The following is a 23,749-nucleotide window of genomic DNA, read 5'->3' as shown; positions in this document are numbered from 1 at the left end:
GAAAGTATGTGGAAAAAAAGTTAATTATTTTTTCTTCAAGCTTCCAATATGGTCTTAAATGATAAAAGAAACTCTGGGACATAAATTATGTACCTGAGACGATCTTGGATATGAGAAGAGGGACAGAAGAGACACGCTCAAAGTATAGCTCCAGATGAACATCCTGATAACCGGATTTGTCCACCACATGTGTAACTTCGAAGGGAGAACAAATATGAGGGGCTGCAAGATGAGTGAAAGAGATGGGAAATGTGGAAGATCATGCACATTTAATGACTTTAAATCACTCTTCCTTCCCAAAGTTTTGCGCTGGCAGGTCAGGGAATTTATTTGGGGAACAATGGAATGAATGCGCAAGTCTGGAGATGCAATGGATACACATGCATGACCCGGTAGAAGGGGATCTGTTTGGCATTTTTGAAGAGTTTAGGCTCCATTGCAGACCATCATCGATCCTTTTTCTGCTGCGCGCCTGTTTCCGGAAGGTGGCTAGAGGCAGGCGTTACTTCCTCAGTGCTGCTCCAAAATGTTCCTTTCTACAACTCCTGACCGACTGAAGTGTGAGTCTTTTTTGTAAAGGCTTGAGGTGTAATATAGAACTTGGGACTAGAAGTAAATGGTACCTTTTTGTAGAAACTGCTACATGAGTAACAGTAAACCTGCACATGTGAAGGGTCTGACATCCTGCTAAACAGAAACTTCTCCAATTGAATCACTTGCACAGAACTTTTACTTTTTGCAAGCCAGGTCTGGTGACTTAGAGGATTAATACGTCCACTGTAGGGGCCTGTGTTCGACCTCATGGTAACAGGTTCAAATACCAGCAGGTCCACACAGCCTTTTCACCCTTCTAAGGTCGATAAAATCAGTACAATGAGTTGAGTAACAATAAACATCTGTTATTCAACGCCAAGATACCCTTGGGTGAACAAACACTTTACAAATGCACGTTCTGTTATTTTGCCAGGAAAGATGCTTAGTGTTGGTGTCCATTATCAGAAAGTATGCATCAGATGGTGACAAGCTACCATATGACTATGCAGTGTAAGACAGTTGGGCCTTTAATGGAAAGAGTAGCTATTGACCAATCAGCCTCTTACGTCTATTACGACAGTGGCCTGGAAATTCAATGTCTAACCCGTTTTTTCCAGGAGAAAGACCGCAATGGGGCAGAAGCCCATGCACAGCAAACATTCTCCCTATGGACTGATACACCACATTAACATCTGCAGTAGGCAAGGTTTTTACAATTGGGGAAAGGGGTGGTTGTGTGATGGACCATCCATCTTGACCATCGTGGCCTATAAGAGACCGTACTTAAGACATTTAATTATAGACTTCTCTGAGTTACTCCAGCTTCACCCATCAATTCTGTAGTGCCGATATATTTGTCCCAACACAAACACACCCTTGTTTGCTCTGCTGACTGCACAGTTCCACAAACTTAATCCGCTTCCAATTGGTGGTGGAAATTTCTGGACCACCTGGAAACTCTCCTCCGGATTACTGAAAAGCACTGCGGAGCCATACTAATGGCCGATTGTGCACTATATTAACGCCACACAGTAACAAAAGGTAGCACACCAAATATAGAGGCCTTAAAATGTCCATATTATGAAGATATCCGGGACATCCACTTCTCTTGGTTAGGCGGTGTTAAGACAACAAAATGATTCAGCTGTATCATATATAGTTGGTGATAGTTGAGCTTGTCAGCAGCAAGCATTGTAGGTTTATTTCCACTTTGTAGCATCTGGTGAATTTAAGAATAATGTGCTGTGGTATGTTTTGAAGCGTGAATCTCCTCTACAAACGCATGCTGTGCATTATTCCCATTATTTTGCTACCTAGTGATTGGGTCCGAAATCTGTGTATAAAGTTAAGTTTGTTTTCTTCATAGCCATCGACTAAGTGGAGAGCTGAAAGACCTCCATATGACATCGAGCCTAAACCCACAAAACCCCCTCATGTAGTCGCCATCTTCAGTCTTTGTTCCACTGTTGGGTTCAGAAGTACAAAGTAAGCCCAGTCCACTTTAGTTCGAGGATACTGTATACTAAAACATGCCGAGGTTCATTGACCAGGATGGGTAGGATTTCAAACTGTTGAAAGGCCATTGACGCAACCTTGAGGAGAACGTCGAAAGACGCTGAATTGACCTCTAACACTGGAGTAAATTGGATTACTCTTAGGGAAATTTCGACCACAAGAAACCCGAGAATGTGTATTTGGGAAACATTTGGCATCTCTGGCAGTGACGCCGAAGAAGCACAGGCGAACAATGCCCCACACGGAAAACCACTGAGTTGGCAAGCTCATCGGAAATTGGGGAAGAAGGTGTCCTCAAAGCTGAAAAACAAAAAGTTGCCAGTTGAAGGAGTACAGAAGTGAAAAACCAGTCCACTAGATCGGAATACAAAGAAACCAGTGCAGACAAGCCTTAAGACCCTATTTCAACTAAAGCAATCGTGATTAGGAGAAAGGCAACAAGAAAGATAATTCTCCACCTCACGAGCGACCACAACATCTAAACTAAAGGAAAGGTGGTCCATACCGAAGGGCGAATGCAGCATCTCTTGCACAAAAGAATACCTTCTAAATCAGACACTTAAAGGACAAGGAGTGGAACATAACAAGGGGAGAAGAAATGCAATCTGATTAACCAGAGCAATAGCTAGAACAGGTCTATGAATACACATACTGGGATGATAAGATTACATGTATACCTGCTTAGTGATTGACATGTATCAATTAGTTCTGCGTGTCTTATGGTTAGTATAAACTGTTCAAGTATGGGGGGAGGAGCCTAGCGAGCAACCAAGATGGCCGCGTAGGTGCGAGGCTCCCGAGGACCTCCGCAGCCTCCTACATTTATCCTGAATTCATCCTGCCTCGATTGAGGGGACTGTGTTGGTGAGCCTGAGCTGAGGTGGTACCCGTTTTCCGTTCTCGAATCGGACCTCGGGTGCCGGAGTGAGCACCGATTGAAGTTTGCGGCCTTCTTCTCGCCGAACCCCGGATTTGCGTTGGGGGGTGACCCAGTGGCAAAGTGAACAACAACGGCGGGCCGGGCCTGGCGACTCGCGTAACCCGCACTTTCGCTTTCGCACCGTCTCTGCAAGTGAGATCGCGGAGCCTTTTGTGTTGGTGTGGCCTCGCTGGGGGACCCTGCCTGCCTGCCGGCTGTGACCCACCCCGCCGATCTGGGGTGGCCCCCCCCGGAGCTCGTGGCCCTGATTGCCTGCCCTCTACGGCGTTGCTGGTGCGATTGTGGGACCAGCGGCGATGGCCACGAAACAGGATGGAGATCGGTCAAAGACCAAGTCGACCCGGCGTGGCACCGTCCATCAGGCCAACAGCATGGACCGCTATACCCTCCAGAGGGGATCTCCCGGCGGACCGCACAAGTCCCCTGAGGGCCCTTCTGATGCCCCGGACTTGCCCACGGATCTGACTCTCCACGACGTCATGGGCGCCATTTCCGAGATGAAGGCCTCCGTGGGCCAGCGGTTCGACACCCTGGCACAGAAGATCGACGCGGTCCTTGTGGATGTTGGCCTGGTGAGGGCCGATCTTTCCAAGACCAACGATCGAGTTGATTCTTTGGCCCAAACCGCATCGGGCCTTACGACAGAGGTGGCGGCACTACAACTGGAGTTACGCCGGCTAAGTCAGGCGAGCGCACTTATGGATCGGCGCCTTGAGGATTCCGAGAGTCGGGCCCGGAGCAATAACATCCGCATCATCGGAGTACCCGAGGGACGGGAGGAAGCGGCGGCGGATCTATTTGTGGAGGACCTGGTCGCTACCCATCTCCAGCCTCGGGGACTGAGTAAATTCTTTGCTGTGGAGAGGGCCCACAGGGTTCCCGGGGGAAGGCCGAAGGTCGGAGCCCCTCCGCGACCTCTCATTGCCCGGATTTTTAACTTTCGGGACAGAGACGCGATCCTGCAAGCTTCCAGACTACATGGGCCGGTTAAGCTGGAAAATATGGAGGTGAACTTTTACCCTGATTTCACCCAAGCGGTCCAGAAGCAAAGACTGAGCTTCCTGGACGTCAAACGCCGACTCCGGGACCTGAACTTAAAATACGCCATGCTCTTCCCGGCCAAGCTGCGAGTGGAGGTGGATGGTCGCACGCACTTTTTTGATCGTCCCGAGGCGGCCGGGGACTGGCTGGACACTCTGTCTGGGGATCGTGATCGAGATGGCGGGGAGGGGGGCGGCGGGAGGAGACGGCCCACTGGATCGGGACTGAGGGGTCAATATTGGGCCTCACTCTGGACGAATACGATGCTACTTTCGATCAAGCGTCTGTCTTTGTACATTCCCCTCCCATGGAGGTTGTGTGGGGTCTAGAAGGGGTACTCTTTCCTCCTCTAGGGGGTCTAGCTAGTTTCATTCTATAGGGGCGACAGGCACACTGCAAGTTGGGGGGGCTGTCCGGGCTCATGCAGGGGTGCAGGGAGGGGGGAGTTTTGTTGGAGGGGGTGGGTTGGGGTGGGGTGTTCGTTTACACCACAAGGCAAACGTATTATTGTGTTAGCTCTACAGTGCTCTCTGGGGGACGAGTGATGACTTCTGTTTACGATGGGGGGTAGGGGACAGAGTTTGTTGTCCTGGAATGTTAATGGACTGGGGGACAGGATAAAACGAGGTGTGGTCCTGCAGTTCTTGAAACGAATTTCGCCCGATATAGTTTTTCTGCAGGAGACGCACCTCATTGGCAACTCCTTTTGCGCTATGAATCGACGGGGCTACCGCCTTGTGGCCCATTCGGGCTTCACGTCTGGTTCAAGGGGTGTGGGTATTATGGTTAAAAACTCGCTCCCGTTGGAGATTGATGAGGTGCGCCACGACGATAGGGGACGTTACACGGTTTTGGTGGGCAGAATGGAGGGCAGAGTGGTCGTTTTTGTGTCAGTATATGTCCCACCGGGGCTGCAGACGACCACCTTTGCGGACCTGGGGCGCCTCCTCCTTGGCCTTCCGGAGGGGATTCTAGTGGTGGGGGGGGATTTTAATGCTGTAGTTTCCGGAACTGTGGATAGTCACCCCCCTAGGGATCTCCCCCGGGCCCAAGCGTGGTTATCTGGTCTCTTGGATACCCTGGGGCTGGTGGATTGTTGGCGTTTAAAACATCCCACGCAGCTACAGTACACCTTCCATTCAGGGGCTCATGGTAGTCTCTCACGGCTAGATTATGTCCTGGTCCCAGCGGCTTATGTGGGGAGGGTGGGAGAGGTGCGCCATTTGGCACTGGGTATTTCGGACCACTCCCCGCTCTTGTTGCACTTTGATATTTTGCCGAGGGGAGAGGGTAGAGTGGTCCCGATCAATCCCTGGTACCTGCGTGACCCCACTATTCGCGCAGAGCTGATTAAATCCCTTAAGCGCTATTTTGACGAGAATGTGGGGTCTGTGTCATCGGCGGTCTCACTGTGGGAGGCGTTCAAGACAGTACTCCGAGGAGAGGCCCTGTCCCTTATTTCCCACTCCCGGAGGCGCGAGCGGGAGGAGGTGACCCGTGTTGAAGCTGAGATAACCGAGTTGGAGGGTGATCTAGAATGTGGGGTGACGGATGACAAATTACATGTTCTCCAACTCAAGCAAGCGGCCTATAAGGCCCTAGTCACGGAGGCGGCCAGGGGCCTCAGTAGAGAGCAACAGGGGAGACTGTATGATGTGGGTGATAAGGCTGGTAAATTGATTGCTTGGCTGGATAAAAAAAGAGAGAGCGAGTCGAGTTGTCCCGTTGATTGAGAAAATGAATGGTGTGTGTGTCACTGAACCGGAGGAAATTGTCTCCTGCTTCGCGGACCATTTCCGTGGGGTGTATTCTCCAGTGTCTTCCCGCTCTGAAGAGGATTCCCATGCCCTGCTCAGAGATATCGCGCTGCCTTCCCTTTCGGAGGAGGACAGAGTGTTGTTGGACGCCGCTCCAACCTCCGAAGAAATTGCCCTCGCCATACGCTCGGTCGCTTCCGGCAAGGCCATGGGTCCTAATGGTCTTCCCATCGAGTTGTATAAGCTGCGACCGGATACGCCGGCGCCGCATCTCCGTTCTATGTTCCTTGCGGCCCACTCGGTGGGTTCCCTCCCGCTAGACCAGCGTCTGGCTACCATCGTGGTTATCCACAAGGAGGGGAGGCCACGGGACCGGGTCACATCCTATCGACCCATTTCGTTATTGAATGCGGAGCCCAAAATTCTCGCCAAGGTTTTGGCCAATCGGCTGGTCGGCGTGGTGTGTGACTTGGTCCACCAGGACCAGTCCGGCTTTATTCCCCATCGTAACATAGCGCTTAACCTGCGGCGTTTGCATGGGGTGCTCGCACGTGTCCCGTTCATACGGGAGCCGGCCATCTTGGCATCCTTGGACGCCACTATGGCGTTTGACACACTTGAATGGCCATATATTTGGGCGACGCTCGCCAAATTTGGGTTTGGCCCAGGATTTATCAGCTGGGTTAAATTGTTGTACTCTGGCCCACTGGCGCAGGTGGTTGTGAACGGTAGAGTGTCGGCTCCGTTTGAGTTGGGCAGGGGCACGCGGCAGGGCTGCCAGTTATCGCCGCTCCTTTTTGCGCTTGCCTTGGAGCCCCTGGCGGAGTGGCTGCGGTGGGAACCTTCTATTCGTGGTCTCCGCTGGACCCCCGAGTATGAGGACCGCGTGTCTCTATACGCTGACGATATTCTCCTGTACCTGGCTTCCCCACGTAAATCACTGATAGTACTGGTTGATGTATTGCAATCATTTGGTCGTAACTCCGGCCTTGTCATCAACTGGGCTAAATCGTGCGTGTATGTTCTCTCTGGGGAGGCTCCTATCCTTCCGCGGGGCTGTCCTATCCAGATCGCCCCGCAGGGATTTAGGTACCTGGGTATCTTCATCACCCTGGACGCGGAGGCCCGGTATGATCGAAACCTGCTTCCCCCCCCTCCAGCGCCTGAAGGAGGATGTCGCGCGTTGGCGGCGTCTGCCGCTCTCGCCGCTCGGCCGGGCGGCATTGTTTAAGATGATGTCGCTGCCGCGTTTCCTGTACGCTCTGCAGAATGCAATGGACCTCGTCCCGGCGCGCTACTTCTGCGAGGTGGAGAGTTTGCAACGCCGCCTGTTCTGGGACGGGAGACCGCGTATCGCCCTGGCGAAGCTGACGCTCCCGTGGTATGACGGGGGATTGCCCTCCCGGATATTAAACGGTATTATTGGGCCTCCCAGCTGGCTGCGATTAATCACGGCCTATACGGGCCCGCCCTAAACCCGGCCTTTGAAATGGATAAGATGCTACTGCCGGGTGGTGACTATAATCGAGCGCTCTACTCCAGCTCGCTCGACGCACGTCTGACGGGCCCCACGCGTGTCATGGTACGAGTGTGGCACGCGCCTAATGTAGCGATGGGGTGGAAGGATCGTTTGACCCGGGCGTCACCACTGTACGCATCTGAGCAGTTGGGCTCCCTGTGGACCTCGAAGGGCTTCGAGAAGTGGGACATGATAGGCATCAGCAGGGTGGGGGATCTCTGGACGAGGGGGGGGATTCAAAACGTTCGAGATGCTGCAGACGGAATTCCAGTTGCAAGACAGGGAGTACTTTCGGTATATGCAGATCCGTCATGCACTACGCTCCGCCTTCCCGGACGTCGCCTCCATCCCGGAGTACTCCCCTCTGGAGGATAGAGTGCTGGATGGACATGTACCGGAAAGCACGATCTCGTTAATCTATAAAAAACTGACCGCTCGGGATTGCTGCTTGATCTTCGCGAGGCTTGGGTTGCCGATGGATTGGAGCTGGACGATGAGGACTGGGTCTCTGCGGTGGCCTCCCCGAAAGAGGTGGCCATACCGGCCCGCCTTCGCTTCGTCCAGCTCAAGATACTCCATAGGGTCTACATAACGGGGCCAAGGCTATTGCGTATGGGCTATGCTGTGGACGGGTTGTGTAAGCGTGGGTGTGGTTCTTTGGGGACCTTTCTTCATATTTTGTGGGAATGCCCAGAGGTGGAGCGATTCTGGCGTGGTGTGCATGAGGTCCTGCGGGTGGTTACGCGTGTGCCGCTGCTGCCCGAAGCGAGGAGATGCCTGTTGAACGTGTGGGAACCAACTGACTATTCGGCGCCACAGACGTGGTGGGTGACTCTGGGATATATGGTGGCCAAGCGCGATATTGCTCAACTGTGGGGTTCCCAGAGGTCCCCGACTGTTTCGGCCTGGAAGGAAAATATGGACTGGTGCATGTTTCGGGAAAAGGTGGTGTATGTAGCGAGAGGTAAGCCTGGGACATGGGTGAAAGTATGGGGCCCCTGGAACGCCTACCGCGGGGGAATCTGTGCCCCGCCGCTATTGCCCGATCCATCGCCTGCCCCGTCCCCTTAGCCGGTTTAGCTCTCCGGTACCGGGCACTGAGTCCACCCAGTCCCTGTTCTGACCTTCTCCCCCCCCCTTGATACTCCTATGGATTGGTAGGGTCCCCCCTCTAGAGGAGCACATGCTGCTGTTTTCGATCGTGGGTTGCCTTGTGGTTTGATTTTGTTTGTTGTTATTTATGTTAAAAAGAAACAGTCATGTGGGGTCCGGATGGTGTGGCCATCAACGCGGCTAACTCCTGTACGTTTCCCTTTGCCGCAGCCTGCGTTCTACTGTGTGTATCCTATGCTCCTCTTGTTTGCTAGCGGCCGGCCTGAAGGTTGTAGGCCCATCTTTGTATATTCTTTGAACTTTGTAATAAACGGTTTAAAAAAAAAAAAAAAAAAAGTATGATGTTTTTTGTCCGGGAACTTTTTTACAAGGAATGCCAAGAGCCCATGCAACTAGGACATTTCCTTACAATACCTTTTTTTTAGAGCAGCCACGTGGGCTTTAGTGCACATTTTACTAAACACTATTGTATTGTACAATCAAGGTGGAATAAAATATGCCTCAGCAATTTGCATCATCCAACATTCACATCCATCTATCAAGAGTGATACAGCTTTAAAATCCATGCTTAGCATGTGAATCTAGAGATTCTTGCTGCACATAGTTAACTTACCTAGAATAACACTTTGCTGATTAATACTTAAGATTCACATGTTCACCTCCAGCTGTGTAGTGATGGAGGGGAGGTGGTGCAAAAAAAGAAAGCGGAGAAAAAGTAATCTGAAGATGACTACCACGTGATGGGATATTTTTGGCTTACACCTAACATCATGTAAAGGTTCTTTTTGTCTGTGGTCTACAACCACTTCTACCTTTATATACAGTTTCTGGACCAAACTACTGAATGGCGTAATAATACATAGAAAGTGAATTTAGAGGAGTTTCAAGCGTCAAAACTATTTTTACCCATTTTATGTTACTTACAATCAGATTGCTTGAGAAACCAGATATGGCAAAAAACATTTAGTTCTGTTTCCACTTCTAACTCGTCCTACATTGATTCCTATTTTCAGGTGAGGTTGGCGGTCAATTGGGGAATCTTCTGCAATTGTTTTGGAGTTGGATAACAGACCTGAGCATTAATGTGTCTGCTTTTACTTGACTGCTATTGTTCATGCAGAGAATAATTGCTCTGTGTTCAGACCACTAGAGCTTGACATCTTTTCTGTTTCCCTCACAGGCCTACAAAAACTGGGTCGCAAAGAACGGCGACGAAATGGTGTTACCCAGCCTGGGGCTTTCCAATAACCAGCTTTTTTATGTGGGGTTCGCCCAGGTAAAGCTCCATGTGCTCTCATCTTTGTGATTTTTGGAAGATCATAGGGTGGTTAGGCCTTTGCAAATGCTCTGGTTTATGTAGATGTACTTAGTGTTGTGCATATTTTAAATTACTAATCCTCCACCACTTTCAGGATTTGTAATTTAGAAAGTGCACCTTGAGAGACCGCACTACAAAGCTCTCTGCTCAGGTTTGAGACTTGTTTGCAACTTGTTGTTTTTTGAAGAAGTTTGAGTCACAAAACCTGTTGTGACTCCCCCTTTGGTCTGCAGTGCACCAGTCCATGGGCTCCAATTCTGATTACTTTCTTCCGCCATTGGGTACAGATGTTAGAGTTCTGCTCCTGCAACAATATGTTCCACAACAGTTGTCTGTGTACCAACTACTCATCCGTTGAACCCTGTAATGATATCATTTCTGCATCGGCAAGAGATTGCCCCTGCGTTGCTGTTATTTTGAACCCAACGGTCACCGACTGTTAGTCCTCGACGCACAGCACCACCTGGCTGTAGCACCCAATGAATCTTGAGTCTTCTCGTTGTCCTTTGGAGAATGCACTTTGGGCTAGCATATTGAACATACACTCCTCCAATTCTGCTCTAGGTGTAACACTAAATACCACTGGAGCGACCAGCCTCATGTCTGTAATTTGGGTCTCACTAGAGCTAGATCACACGGAGATCTCCTGTGACACCTGCCATGCCTTCTGCAGCAAAAAGACTCTCCGGTACTAGAGAGAAAGGCAATTAGCCTACCACAAGATGCAGCGACAAGCCTCATTGGAAATGCCCTACATCTTCAGGGCCAAGACACGCCACTGCCAAGGAGGAAGAGGCCTAGGCTTTTTCATTCCAGCAGCACAGGGAGGAGCGAGTCTGGGGGCCATCTTGTCGGAAGCTTTTGAGTTGGAGGATGAGTTGCAGGAGCTTGCAGTGCAACAGTTGCCAGCCCTGGGCCCAACAACCAGATCCGCTCCCAGTGCCTCTTCGTGTCAGGTGTCACTACATGGTGACCGAGTGAGTAAAGTTTTCCATTCAGACAAAATTATCCTCTATAATAAACCATGACATCTAGCTATTGAGCATACTCCAGGGTGTTGTTACATCGAACTAATTTACTTCCATCAACCCATGAATGCAGGTAAGACTGAAATTATCGTTTTGAAGAACCTTCTTCGGCCAGCAGAAGTGAAAGTTGCCTTTAGGAAATGCTGTCTTTGCTTTCAGCATAACACAGGCCTTCAACCTCTGTTCTCTGACGGGGGGTTAGAAACTATATCTCCATGCTGGCACCTCTATCATCCATTTTTTAAGTCGTCCAAAAGATCAGTGGGAATGGAGATAAAATGCTCTTTTCATGGCTTATGGTTTTCCATATTGATTGTTTTCTCGCTAAGAGAGCGTTGTATGCGTTTTATATTAGCAGGGTTTTGCTTATCTTTTTTGTGGTGATGTGTTTAATTCTAAATCAAATAATGATGATGTAACTGACAAATGGCCTGCCTGATGGTTGTAATAGTGTTTTCGGTTGGGTCTTCCTCTTTGACCTTCCATCGACATTGTACAATAGTCTCTGCATCTGTGGCTTTTATTGTACACCTCCTGCACTGGGAGACACCGTCTGGCACCATATGAGCTCCTACTTCATGTAATCACTCCTGTAAACAGAGTCTACTTCTGCCTTTAATATTTCAGCAGGTTCAACCCTTTGTATAAAACTAAAGCCGGATACAACTAGGGAAGGTCAGAAGTGAAATCTAAAGGAGGAACTGCATGAGATAATCAGTATTTCTGAAGTACCATTAAATCACAGCAGTTTGATGCACCTGCTGCTGAGAATATTTTGGAACTGGATAACCGCGTGTTTGAATCCTCGCATGGCCAATTAAGCTCTTCATGCTTAGTTCTAACACTGACCTACCCTCAAATATTGTCCTTCCCGAATGATGAGCTTTCTTGAATTTTCCCAAGTCACCAGGAACAGATTTGAAGAGAATCCTGTGGCCAACGGGAAATTAGCAGTTTCTTGAATGTGGTCAGGATTTCCGTATTCTTACAAGGAATGCTTGGCAGTGTAGTGTATCAAACTGTTCTACATCTGCATGAGGTTTCCTTCTTTAAAAACTATGCTTTAGTGAGTATTGGCGCCAGTAAATCAGGGCAAGAGTTTGTAGAACCAGGGCTTAATCATGTTGGGTGCTTTTTGATGGCCTGGGATGGTGATGCATTTGAGCTATTGGCTGCCTTCTGCATGTCCACATTCAGTATTGCTCCCCACTTAACCTAGGCGGTGCCTAGCCTCCAAATGATTTTGTAGTTGTGATTGGCTTCCAACTAGAAGTTTGCAATCGAGCAGGGACTCTACTTTCTCTTAGAATCAACTCTGATGCCTTAAATTTGGAGGAGAATTGGTGAAGCCCTATCTCCCCAGGAGTAAACAGCAGGGCTAAGTCTAGAATGAACACTACAGATACAAGAACGTGCATGTCCAGAACTACTGATAAAGGTGATCAGTATCCTCCAGCAAAAGGAGAGCATTTGGACGGCATTGCTGGCGTGTGATAGATTGGGGTAGAATCGTTGTGGGTTTCTCTCACCCCAATCATTCTGTGAGGAAGAAGTAGCTCTGGAACTGTTAAGCATGACCTGCATGCATCTAACACTTACTAATCTTCCCTGTGCCTCAGTGCTGTACTGCCTAAGGTACAACCCTCTGTGGGTCATGTGCCAAGACAATCTCCCTATGTTTTGGTCTTGACTGGATATATTCCCCCCAGGCCCCCACGTCATCTTGGTGGACTGTCAGGTGAAAACCTTGTTATTTCGAGGTGATGGTCAAGGTAGTTCAGCACCTCAATTGTTTCCAGTATGGAAAGAAAGGGAGGGAGCCATTTTCTGTATTTAGTGGTTGAGCCCCTGAGGTAGGGAAGTAGGGAGGACCAGGGAATTGGTAATTGGTCACCTAGCTGGCCTGTTGTGATCATCCCTGGGTAGGTCGGGTAATATTGTGCTCTTTACACCTTATGTGTTGGACCCACTATGGCCGAGTGCTGGGGTGTGTCCTTCTCCCAAATAAATGCAAGCGTGTCCTTAGACTGGTATCAAGGCAGGTACAGATAAGCTAAGAAAGATCCCTATTATCGTATCACACTAGAAGGCTAGATAACCACGCCTCCAGAATGTATATGTGAAAGGCAGGAGCTCTGGCATGCGCTTGGTGTTTGTTGGTGGCCACTGGGTAGGAGAGATATAGTGAACCTGGTTCTCAGGTTGTGGCTTTGCTAAGGGAAAAGGCAATTAATTGTAGCTGTTAGTTTTAAAACTGTGCTTGGAGGAACATTCATGTTCAGGACAGGGACCCTCACCATTTTTAAATCCTCACGTCGCCCCGCTCTGTAGTCCCAATCTATATGGAGAGCGAACTACGTTTTGTTTACTGAAGGGACCAAAGATACTACGCAATATATTGTCAAATCATAGAGGCATTATAGTTGGCGCAACCATTAATGTAATAAAATGTTTGCTTAATTTTGTTTTTACAGGTATGGTGTTCTGTCCGCACCCCAGAAAGCTCCCACGAGGGGCTGATCACCGACCCTCACAGTCCATCCCGCTTCAGAGTCATTGGCACGGTCTCCAACTCGCCAGAGTTCTCACGACATTTCAGGTGCCCGGCAGGGTCTGCCATGAATCCGGTGGACAAGTGTGAAGTCTGGTGAGCAGAGCAGAACCATTCCTCCACCTGGGAGGGAGAACTGGAGAGGACAACCAGATGTAGCAAAGGCATAGACTGCAACAGCTGCCCACAGACTCGGTTCCCACCGTTCTGCTCTCCCCACCTATATTTTTTTCCATCCTGGCGGGGTTGATGTCCAGAGTTCTCTCTCCCTGTGCTCCCCACTCTGCTCTTAATATGGACTGGACATTTTTGAAGGATTTGAAGTGTTTCTAGCAGGAATTGGGGCATTCCTCACAATTCTTCTCGAACAACCCTATGTGATAAATCTGTGGTTGTGTAAAGTTTTATATGTATGTGGTTTGTTAGTTGAACGGGTCATATGCATGTGTATTTATACACAAGATTATATTTCATTGCTTTCAAAGTTCTCTTGATTTATGACTAAAAAAAGCTCCTCGCTGCCTAATTCTGGGATATTTCCACAGCGACAATCCATGGATTTTGGATTGCTCTACAGTAAATGCTTTGTTATTCAAAGAACACCACTACCAGGAACAGTTTAACGACCTGGACGGAATCTACCATGTTTGTTTCTGTCCCAATAAAAAAAATAGCTTTGGCATTGAATAAGGTTGTTTTACAACTGTATGTGATGTTTTGGAGAAGACTGCAGTTTTAGGAGTTCTGCAACTGAGCTTTGATTGCAGCTTACTGCCCAAGTGCCTTCTGCATGGGCTTCTCCAGCACAAATTGAACGTACTACTTTTTTTCCCCACAATGTAATTTATTGCGTTTGCCGCAGGAGATCTTTTCCGTTTTCAAGGAGTCATTGGTGTTACCATAGATACATGTTGAGGGACAAAAGGATGTTGGAGGTGATGCCAAATCCTGTTGGTCATGTGAAGGGGAGATCAATGCAATAACTGAGCTGGGAATGCGATGTGTCAAGAATTAGGTACTTTAAAAGAGTTGTGCATGGTGGGAACAATGTCGGGTAGTTCTGCACATTTGGGACTAATCCTCATCAGGCCAGTGTATCTGTAATGCAGCAGGTGTTGGGGGGGGGGTAAGTGAGCGACACGTCATCCCCATCCTGAGATCGGACGGCTTTCAGAGGATCAATTAATCAGAAAAACAAATGTTTTGCTCTGTATGAATGTATGGCGTCTTGATACTGGGGTAGCGGATATATTGTTCTTACAGGTGGATATAAATTTGCTACGATCCTAGAGTGCGGCACATCTCGATTATGAGGTTTATCATCCGGAATGTGGAAGTTCTTGCACTTTGCACAGCCCTAGCCACTTTGGTAAACTCTAACTTTGATCTACAGATTAAAATTCCTGTTCTATATAGATACACATGCATAGACCTATAGACAAACGTTCAGTGCTTTCCAGAGACAGTTTGGGAAAAATATATATTTTTGATTTTTTTTGTGGAGTACACTGGAACTTTTCAGGGACTTAACTCTTTGTGTATTTATTGTACTTTTCTGATGTAACACTGTGTATGTGGGAAAATTGAAGAGGCCTTAATAGTTTCTACGTTGCCTTAAAGAAGAGAGAGTGTGAATTGGAGAAGATGTAGATTTCCTTGATCTCTGTCCCCATCCCAGATGCCGATACTCTCTTGTTTGTAAATAATCTCTCACCAGCCTCCTTGCTCGTTTTATCTTCTCAAAGCGTCACTTGCAAACTTGAGCCTGATCCTATTGGTTTCAACTTTTACTTTCTTGCTGTTGACTTATGCGTATGACATTCCACCTGTTGCTGTGTTATCTCTTAAATTTGAACATTTAATCTCCCATCGCCCAGCATGCTACGATTTCTCACAAGTTTTATCGTTTTGATGTAGATTTCGCATGAGGTGCAGGATTTGACGTAGATTTCTGATTGAACTGCACCTACAGCACTGTGTAGGGTGACAGTTCCCCTACCCATGGAGAACATTCTGTATCTTAGTGCTGGAGTAATATGGTCTAGCTTGTCAGTTTATGAAAAGGGAGATGCAAGCATACTAAATATATAGATAATGTAAATCTGCATGTTTTTCTTGTCAGATATTATTTTGGCCAATGGACGAGGGAGAAAGGATGGTTATCATTTAGTTACAACAAAAACAGCCATATTCCCAATATGCTGCATAATGGAGATTGCACTTGCTTCCTTGTGGGTGGGTTCTAACTTCTAACCAAACACCTTTGTATCCCCCCCTTGTCTTGTAACACTGCTTTAAATGGTGCGGGAATGATTATGTGCATTTTCTTGTGACCAAATTTCCCACTTTTTCACACCTCCGACTTTGGCACACATTGGAAAATCATGAGCATCTCAAAAGGTGTACAGCCATTGCCTTTGAGAAATTAAGGCGCAGAAGATTTCACAGCCTGCTCAAGGGCACAATCTCTGAACTTTACCTTGGGTGCTCCTTGAGGCAGCAGAGGGCCTCACATTAGTTCCAAACAAGATTGTGTTCATTGGACAAGAGGGGCCACTCGGAAGAGTATTGCATTTTACATGGACAAGCTTAGAACCCAGTGGGAGGGATGAGAAGGTACAATTGTTTGTGGGACTCGACTGCAAAAGTTGGGTGGACAACTTCTGCTTTGTAGTCTGTGCCAGCCCTTTTGGTCCCATGATCTTGTGGGATTTCCTCCACGATTCTAAATGTGCATCCTTGTAGTCTTTTCTCTCTCACCTCACCAGGGCAGCTCCTTGATGGAACCCGGGTGGATTACACTCAGAGCTCTAATTTAGATTTGCAGTTGCTAAGCCTCTTGCAGATTTAGACACATTGGATTTCACATTTGTTTAAGGTTGGTTTTCAGGAAACCGTGTGGATGGGACAACGTTGAGCTTGAAGGCTGAAAAGAGATTTGTTTGGCTAGAATGCAAAGTACTTCCTCTGAGTCCCTAATGTTTGAGCCAACTGCTTTGAGTGGTCTGGGTCTTGTATCTTTTGCCTTCGCTGGGACACTGAAGCCACTGGTCCCAGCATGCGTGGTGGTTAACTTGAGAGATGAAAAAGGGAGTTTATTACGCTGCAGTGCTGATGGCACTGAAAAAAAACACCACCGTTCCTCAGCTCAAGTCACAAACATGCCAGCTAGCATTACGTCAATGGGGATCACCTTCCTTTCAGCAGCTAAGCATTTAAGTCAATAGCACTTTTGGGCAGGGTACCAACAGTATAAATTAGTCTTACCACAGATCAGCAGAGCAGGTTTCTTTTTCCTGTTTAAAAGACCACACTCCAGACTCCTTTCCTGAATACAGGGTGACCTTTAGATTATTTTCTGACCACGAGCCTTCACTATTGGTCACTGCTTTCTTACTCATAGCGAGGCTCTGAAGTCTGCCGAGTAGAGCCCAATTTTGTGCCATCAGCTTACAACAGTAAGCAACGTAACAGAGGCTTTTGCAATTATGCTTTGCTTTCTGGCCTTCTAATGTAGATGAAACAAATTGCTCGGGCTGAAGACTGAGACTTGGGAAGAATCTATTATTTTAAGGTGCACTGTGGTGCTTACCTTTGTCTTAATCTGTACAATTGAGAATTCCCCCTTCCCCAGTGTCAGGAAAGTGTCTTAGATCTTTGGTTCTTGCAATGGCTCATCAGTCCAATCTGGCTATACTTATTATATTTTGTAGTGTTTTTTTCTCTCTTCTAAATCTTCATCCTATACTAGACTCTCTATTGCTGCTCTCTGCTTCTCCCTCTTTTATCTTTGTCTCACAGATGCTTTAGGGTTAGAGGTACCAGGGATCAGGCCATAATGCTTATAGGGACTGTAAGCCAGAGCAAGATGCTTCAATTAGAGGAAAAATGGAAAAAATATAGAGGGAAATCCGTTTGATTACTTGGTAAGATTGTGTATTTTGTGTCCTACGCCATGTTATTTTTGTATTTTCTGTTTCTGAACTGGCCTTTAACCACTTGGGTAGTTTAGAGCTAAACAGACTGCTCGCCCACAGAAAAACATGGCCTTGGTTTGGAAAGATTCCCCCATTTTTATTCCTGAAAGATGGGAGGGGTTTTTCTATTTGTGGTTAAACTTATTTTTGATCAATGTGGATGCCTTGATTGAAATAAATGCTTTTTACATTGGATAAGAAGTTGCTGTCTGTATTATTTCATTTATGTGGGTTCAGTGCTACTGTAAAGGAGTGACTTGGTGCGAAATTTGTCAGCATTGTGTGTGTACTCCACAACATAGATAAGTTAGGAATGGTATGCTTTCTAAGACTTCATAATGACCGTCACACTATTTTCACAAGCTAGCTCGTAAACTGCAAAGCAAGGACAGACTCTGAAGAAACGTACAATCCAAAAAGTATTTATTTAAAAATGGGAGTTGACAAGTGAGTGTATGGTTTATTTCTAATCAATATGCTACACCAATAATTACACTAATATTAATTTTTTAACCACAGAATAGCGATGGCGCAGTGTTTCTAGAACCTATACAATCAGTTTTTAGAATTCATTTTACAGGATTGTCAAATAAAAATGAGCACAGTGAATAACGGTAAGAAAACAAATCTGCAAATTTTCAGTTTTGCACCCCACTTCAGCCATGTTTTCAAATGACATGTAATAGTATATCGTACATGATACAATATTGGGATTATTGAGTACCTCGGTATGGATGTTTCAAAGAACACTATGCACTTGCAAATGAAAACAAGGTTTTGTGAGACATGACAAAGCAGAGCTATGTTTTAAATGGAAAGGGTGAATGTGACATTTAGGAGTGTCTTAATGCCAACGCTTATAGAAAAAAAGATGAACAGAAGTTGGGAACTGCGAACAAGAGGAATCGATACTTTCAATTATAGTCCGAGAGTATCAAATTTACTCCCATTAATGATTTTTAGGTCGAGCCTGGGCAGCGCATGCCCTGCTCTGCGAGGCATGCTGTATTCAGGTATGGACTTGAAGCTCTGCCCATCTTTTCAATTGTTTCCTGTTAATGTCGTTTCTAAATGGTTGCTTTTGATTCATGAATAGGTTTAGTAGTCCCTCCTTATAACTGCCTTTCTTGCATTTGTAATCTCTCGTAAGGACTTTTTACTTGTGGTGTTACACGGTCTGTTTTATCTACAGTCTGTGAGCACTATTTGCTTTAATGATTTTCCCTATTGCAGGCACAAAGTGCTTTCCTGCAAGGGTGCCTGCTTTACCTCCGGGCTCGGCGCTACGGATTCAGCACGGCGCCGCTTTTACATTTTTATTAATGGACCAACTTGACTAACAAATGCATTTTTGGAAAAGCAACCCATACCACGCTTTCACTTTATTCGCAGCCGTGCAACTTTCTTTAGACGAGCCTCGTCTAAAGAAAGGGGTGTGGCCACCATTAAACTGAAAGAGCACCCTGGGGCACTTTTATGAACATTTCTTTGTCCACTTGACAAATGTTTTTTGTTTTTGTGTGATAGAGACCCATTCAGTACTTTCACTTTAATGGCGGCCGCGCACTGAAATGTGGGCTGCCATCATTAAAGTGAAAGCACTGCATGGGGCGCTTATATAAGCATTTGCAATGTAATAGGTCTCGCATTTGCGAGAGTTTAAGCTATTGGCATTGTAATTGACAATGCCTTAATAAAAGGCATTGTTATTTACAATGCCAATATCATAAACTCTTGCAAATGCGAGACCTATTGAAATTCAAATACTTGTTTACCATTTTATGTTCATACGATAAATTAAAAGGAACAGTGGTGTTACTGTAATCTTTAATTAGTTACAAGGCTTTACTGGGGCAAGTTTGAAATGAGTTGTCAGTTTACTAAGGACGTCAGGTGTGCAGATGAAGCTATTCGAGAAGAATTGAGATGTCTTTAATTCCCACTCAAGAAATCCCTCTGTCTGTGCAGAGGCGCTTTGGGCTAAAACCTACTGCCATTGTTCAGTGATCATGTGAGGCCTAATGCAATGACTGAACCTCCATGGGAGCATACTACTTGTTGAAATATAGCCCAGTAGAAAATATAGAAGTGTTGTAAATGACGAGGAAAATTTATCTTGGAAGATTTGAACGCATTCCAAAATAAGTGTAAAAAAAAAAGTTATCTAAAGTGCAACACCGAAAAATACTGAATAATCCAAGTGCAAAATGAAAGTGCTATGAAAGTACAGGTGTATGAATGCCGCCCTCGCTGCACTTCCGTCTTTCATACCGAGTACCACCTACTTGGGCGTGGAAATATTCTCCTGAAGTTTATCAGACTGGTTGCTTAAAATATTTTAAGACTTAATATCACCTGGTCAGTAATGTAAGTAGACTCTTCCTCGGATAGACCAACCTCCTAAAATGGCTCCCCCTCTTTACTGATGACTTTTCCAGGTCCCTTCTACATAACTCACAGAATGTTGAGCGTCGTTGTCGAGACTCAAATCTGAAAGAAACACGTTAGTTAGATTCCTCACCTTAGAATATCCCCAGGCGTCAGACTGGATCCGGAAGATTTTTCGTCAGCAATACCCCTTGCGCGTCGCTAGGCGTCGTCTGCGGCTCCGCGTCCGTCGTCGGCGTCGTGCGCCGGAATGACGTCGTCGGAGTACTTAGACGCCGCCCTCGCGCGCTGACGTTAGTTCTTCTTTTTTCCGCGCCAGTAAGCGCAGATCCGGGAGAGCTACCCCTTTTAGTCTTTTTTGACTAAGTTTTTTGATCTTGTCTCGACTCCGGTGCCGGTAGGATGCCTGGTTTTAAAGCCTGTGCTGACTGCAACCACCTGATGTCGGTTACGGATCATCACCGCCGGTGCCTTTACTGTTTGGGCCTCGACCACGACGCGGAGTCGTGTTCGGACTGCAAGGCCCTGACCTCGAAGGCTAGACGGGAGCGGTCCCGTAAGCTCCTCGAGCTTCGCCGTTCAGCGCCCCGCTCGATCCCGGTCCAGGAGGAGGTCCAAGGATTGGTTGCGGAGCCACAGCCGACGTCCTCATCGATCGTCTGGCTCCAAGTCTTCGGGTAAGTCAAAGCAGTCCAAGAGGCGACACCGCTCTTCGGACTCCCCTCGCCGGTCGCGCGACTCGGCCGAGGGTCAGGGTGGTTCCACCCCCGCGGCTCCAGCGGAGCCGCAGGCGCCGCGCAAGTCCCCATACCCGCCGGTCCCTGGGACTGACGCGACGCCGGCGGAAGTCAGTGCCTTCCTCTCGGCCATGTGGAACCTGGCTCCGCCGTCGACGCCCGCTGGCGTGCCTTCGGGCCCCGCGGACCCGACTGGGCAACCTTGCCTGCCGGCGGCTCCGGCCCCGGCGCCGGCTCCGGCCTCGATGCCGCAAGTGCCCGAGGGACTCGTCCCGCCGACGCCGGTCGACCTCGTCACGCCTCCTCCGCCGGCGTCGACACCGGTTCCACCTCCGACGCCGGCTCCGCTCGGCGTCGTGCCCCAGTTCAGCCCCGCTCCGGACCTGGCGCCGTTACGGCATCGATGGACGCGTACGGCGCCGCTGGAGACACATTATGTCTATCGTCCGGCTCCGATCCTTCCTCCTGTTTACCAGGAATCGGATGACGGGGGCGAATGGGAGGGGTCCGAGGATCCTATGGCCGTTCAGGCTCAGCTGTCACAGGACTGGGCAGATGAACTGGGGGAGGCCAGTGGTCTGGATACCTCACCAGACACTGGATTCATCTCTCCTCCGACTGTGGCTTCGGAGGAGGGTGCTGCTTTCTCTGTGGTGCTGCGCAAGGCGGCCGCAGCCCTTGGGCTCGAGCTGCCTGCCGTGGCTGTGAGAACTAACGTCCTCACTGAGGTGCTTCAGTCTGCAGCAAGCTCCACTGAGCCTCTGCTGCAATTCAATGAGGCCCTCATTGACGTTCTGCAGGGCACCTGGTCCAAGCCCTCCACAGTTCCTCCTGTGGACAGGAACGTCGACAGGCGCCACCGCCCTGCTCCGGGCGACCCCAGTTTTCTGTCCCAACACCCCACCCCCGAGAGCCTGGTTATCCAGGCTTCTACCTACCAATCCTCCTTCCCGACCGCTCCGCCGGACCGGGATTTCAAGAGACTGGAACAGTTTGGCAAAAAGCTGTTCTCCTCCCTTAGTTTGGGCCTGCGGTCCTTGAACACCGCCTGTCTTTTGGACCGTTATTCCCACTCTCTGTGGGATACGGTGGAGGACGTGCTGCCCCTGTGTCCGGAGGAGGTCCAGACACGACTTACCCAGGCTCTGGCCGATGGGAGGGATGCAGCGCGACATGCTATCAGATGTGGGCTTGACACTACGGACTCGCTGGGTAGGGCGATTTCTACCACGGTGGCGCTCAGACATCACGCCTGGCTGCGGTCCACGTCCTTTTCGGGAGATGTCCAGAGCACTCTCATGGACATGCCCTTTGATGGCACTCGCCTTTTTGGTAAGAAAGCGGACAGTGCGCTGAATCGCTTTAAGGACTCCTGGGCTACGGCCAAGTCCTTGGGCCTCTCGGCCCCGCGGTCGCAAACTTCCGCCTTTCGCCCCTTTTGTGGCCAAGGAAGGGGTGCCTCCTCACGTCCGCCTAGCCACCAGCCGCAGAACCAACCTGCGCGCGGTCGCGGACGTGGTTTCCGCCGAGGCGGTTCTGGAGGACGACGCGGTCAGCCCACATCCACCCCGGCAGCATCCGCCTCAAAGCCTTCCTAGTCCGAGCTTTCAGGCCCATTCCACGCCAGTGGGCGGCAGAGTTTGCCATCACCTGCTTCACTGGCGGTCCATAACATCGGACAGGTGGGTGCTGCAAATCGTCCGAAGGGGCTACTCCCTCCCCTTCGAGACGACCCCTCCAGCCATGCCACCGCAGCACCACCGTATCTCGGGGGATCATTTGAATCTTCTCCACGAGGAAGTTTCGGCCCTCTTGGCCAAGGGGGCCGTCGAGCGCGTTCCGAGCCCAGAAGTAGGTCGTGGTTGTTATTCCCACTACTTTCTGGTTCCCAAGAAGGGCAAAGGGGGCCTACGCCCTATCTTGGACCTCCGGAACGTCAATGCCTTCCTCCGGAAGGAAAGGTTCAAGATGTTAACTTTGGCTCAGGTTCTAGCTGCCCTAGACCCTGGAGACTGGATGGTAGCGTTGGACTTGCAGGACGCATATTTCCACATCCCTGTCCTGCCGGCCCACCGGCGTTACCTGCGGTTCACGGTGGGTCAAGAGCACTTTCAGTTTACCGTGCTCCCCTTCGGCCTTAACAGTGCCCCTCGGGTGTTCACGAAAGTGATGGCGGTGGTCACAGCTCATCTGCGCAGATCAGGGGTTCCAGTCTTCCCCTATCTCGACGACTGGTTGTTGAAGGTGGGCTCGCCCCAGGCAGTCGTCTCCCACCTCCAGACTACGGCGGATCTCCTGCATTTGCTGGGGTTTTCCATCAATGTGCCGAAGTCACACCTGCGTCCCTCTCGGAAGCTCCTCTTCATCGGAGCGGTTCTCGATTCGGCGCAGTTCTGGGTCTATCCGCCGGAACAGCGGGTCCGGGATATTCAGGCCCTGATTCCCATCTTTCGGCCTCTATCCTGGGTTTCGGTCAGGCTAGTGTTGCGGCTTCTGGGGCTGATGGCCTCCTGCATCCTACTAGTGCATCAAGCCAGGCGGCGCATGCGGGCTCTGCAGTGGGACCTGACGTTTCAGTGGGCCCAGCATCACGGCAACCTGTCCGACCATGTCTTGATCTCGGAGGGCACTGCACAGCAGTTGCAGTGATGGCTCACGGACCGCGATTGGGTACGGGCAAGAGCCTCTCCCTTCCCCAACCGGAGCACGTCGTAGTGACGGATGCGTCCCTCCTGGGATGGGGTGGCCATATGGGAGAGACGGAGATCAGAGGCCTCTGGTCTCCGGCGGAGTCTCGCCTCCACATCAACCTGTTGGAGTTGAGAGCGATCCGACTTGCACTGAAAGCCTTCCTTCCCTCTGTCAGGGGAAGTGTCGTGCAGGTGTTCACGGACAACACCACCGCCATGTGGTATTGCAACAAACAGGGAGGGGTGGGGTCGTGGACCCTTTGTCAGGAGGCTCTGCGCCTCTGGACGTGGCTGGAACACCAGGGCGTCACCCTAGTGGTTCAACATCTGGCGGGCTCTCTGAATGCCAGAGCAGACTAACTCAGCCGCCGGTGCATGATGGATCACGAATGGCGTCTGAACTCTGACGTGGCGCAAGGTCTCTTTCAGCAGTGGGGAGAGCCTTGGTTAGATTTATTCGCCACCGAAGAGAACGCGCAATGTCAGCAGTTCTGCGCGTTGGAATTTCCAAGGCGGCACTCGCTCGGCGACGCTTTTCGTCACGAGTGGAGTTGCGGTCTGTTGTACGCCTTTCCGCCTATACCACTTCTGCCCAGAGTGCTGAAGAAGATCAGGCACGACCGGGCCCAAGTCATCTTGGT

At 49.2% G+C, this 23,749-nt stretch overlaps 1 protein-coding gene across 3 annotated transcripts in view; it reads left to right on the top strand.

The window, feature by feature from the left end:
• Positions 1-17,488, top strand: part of ECE1 (endothelin converting enzyme 1) — a 398,159-nt gene extending 380,671 nt beyond the window's left edge. For all 3 annotated transcript variants that reach the window (XM_085608988.1, XM_085608989.1, XM_085608987.1), the window contains 2 exons: positions 9,600-9,695; positions 13,240-17,488. In XM_085608988.1, coding sequence (XP_085465114.1) covers positions 9,600-9,695; positions 13,240-13,416 — 273 coding nt within the window. In that variant the 3' untranslated portion in view covers positions 13,417-17,488. The remainder of the gene's footprint in view (positions 1-9,599; positions 9,696-13,239) is intronic.
• The last annotated feature ends 6,261 nt before the right edge of the window (positions 17,489-23,749 follow it).

This window comes from Triturus cristatus, chromosome 1_2, assembly GCF_964204655.1.
Source record: "Triturus cristatus chromosome 1_2, aTriCri1.1, whole genome shotgun sequence".
In the NCBI taxonomy this organism is placed as follows: domain Eukaryota; kingdom Metazoa; phylum Chordata; class Amphibia; order Caudata; family Salamandridae; genus Triturus; species Triturus cristatus.
Note: the sequence above shows the minus strand (reverse complement) of the source record. Positions and strands in the feature narration are given on the sequence as shown.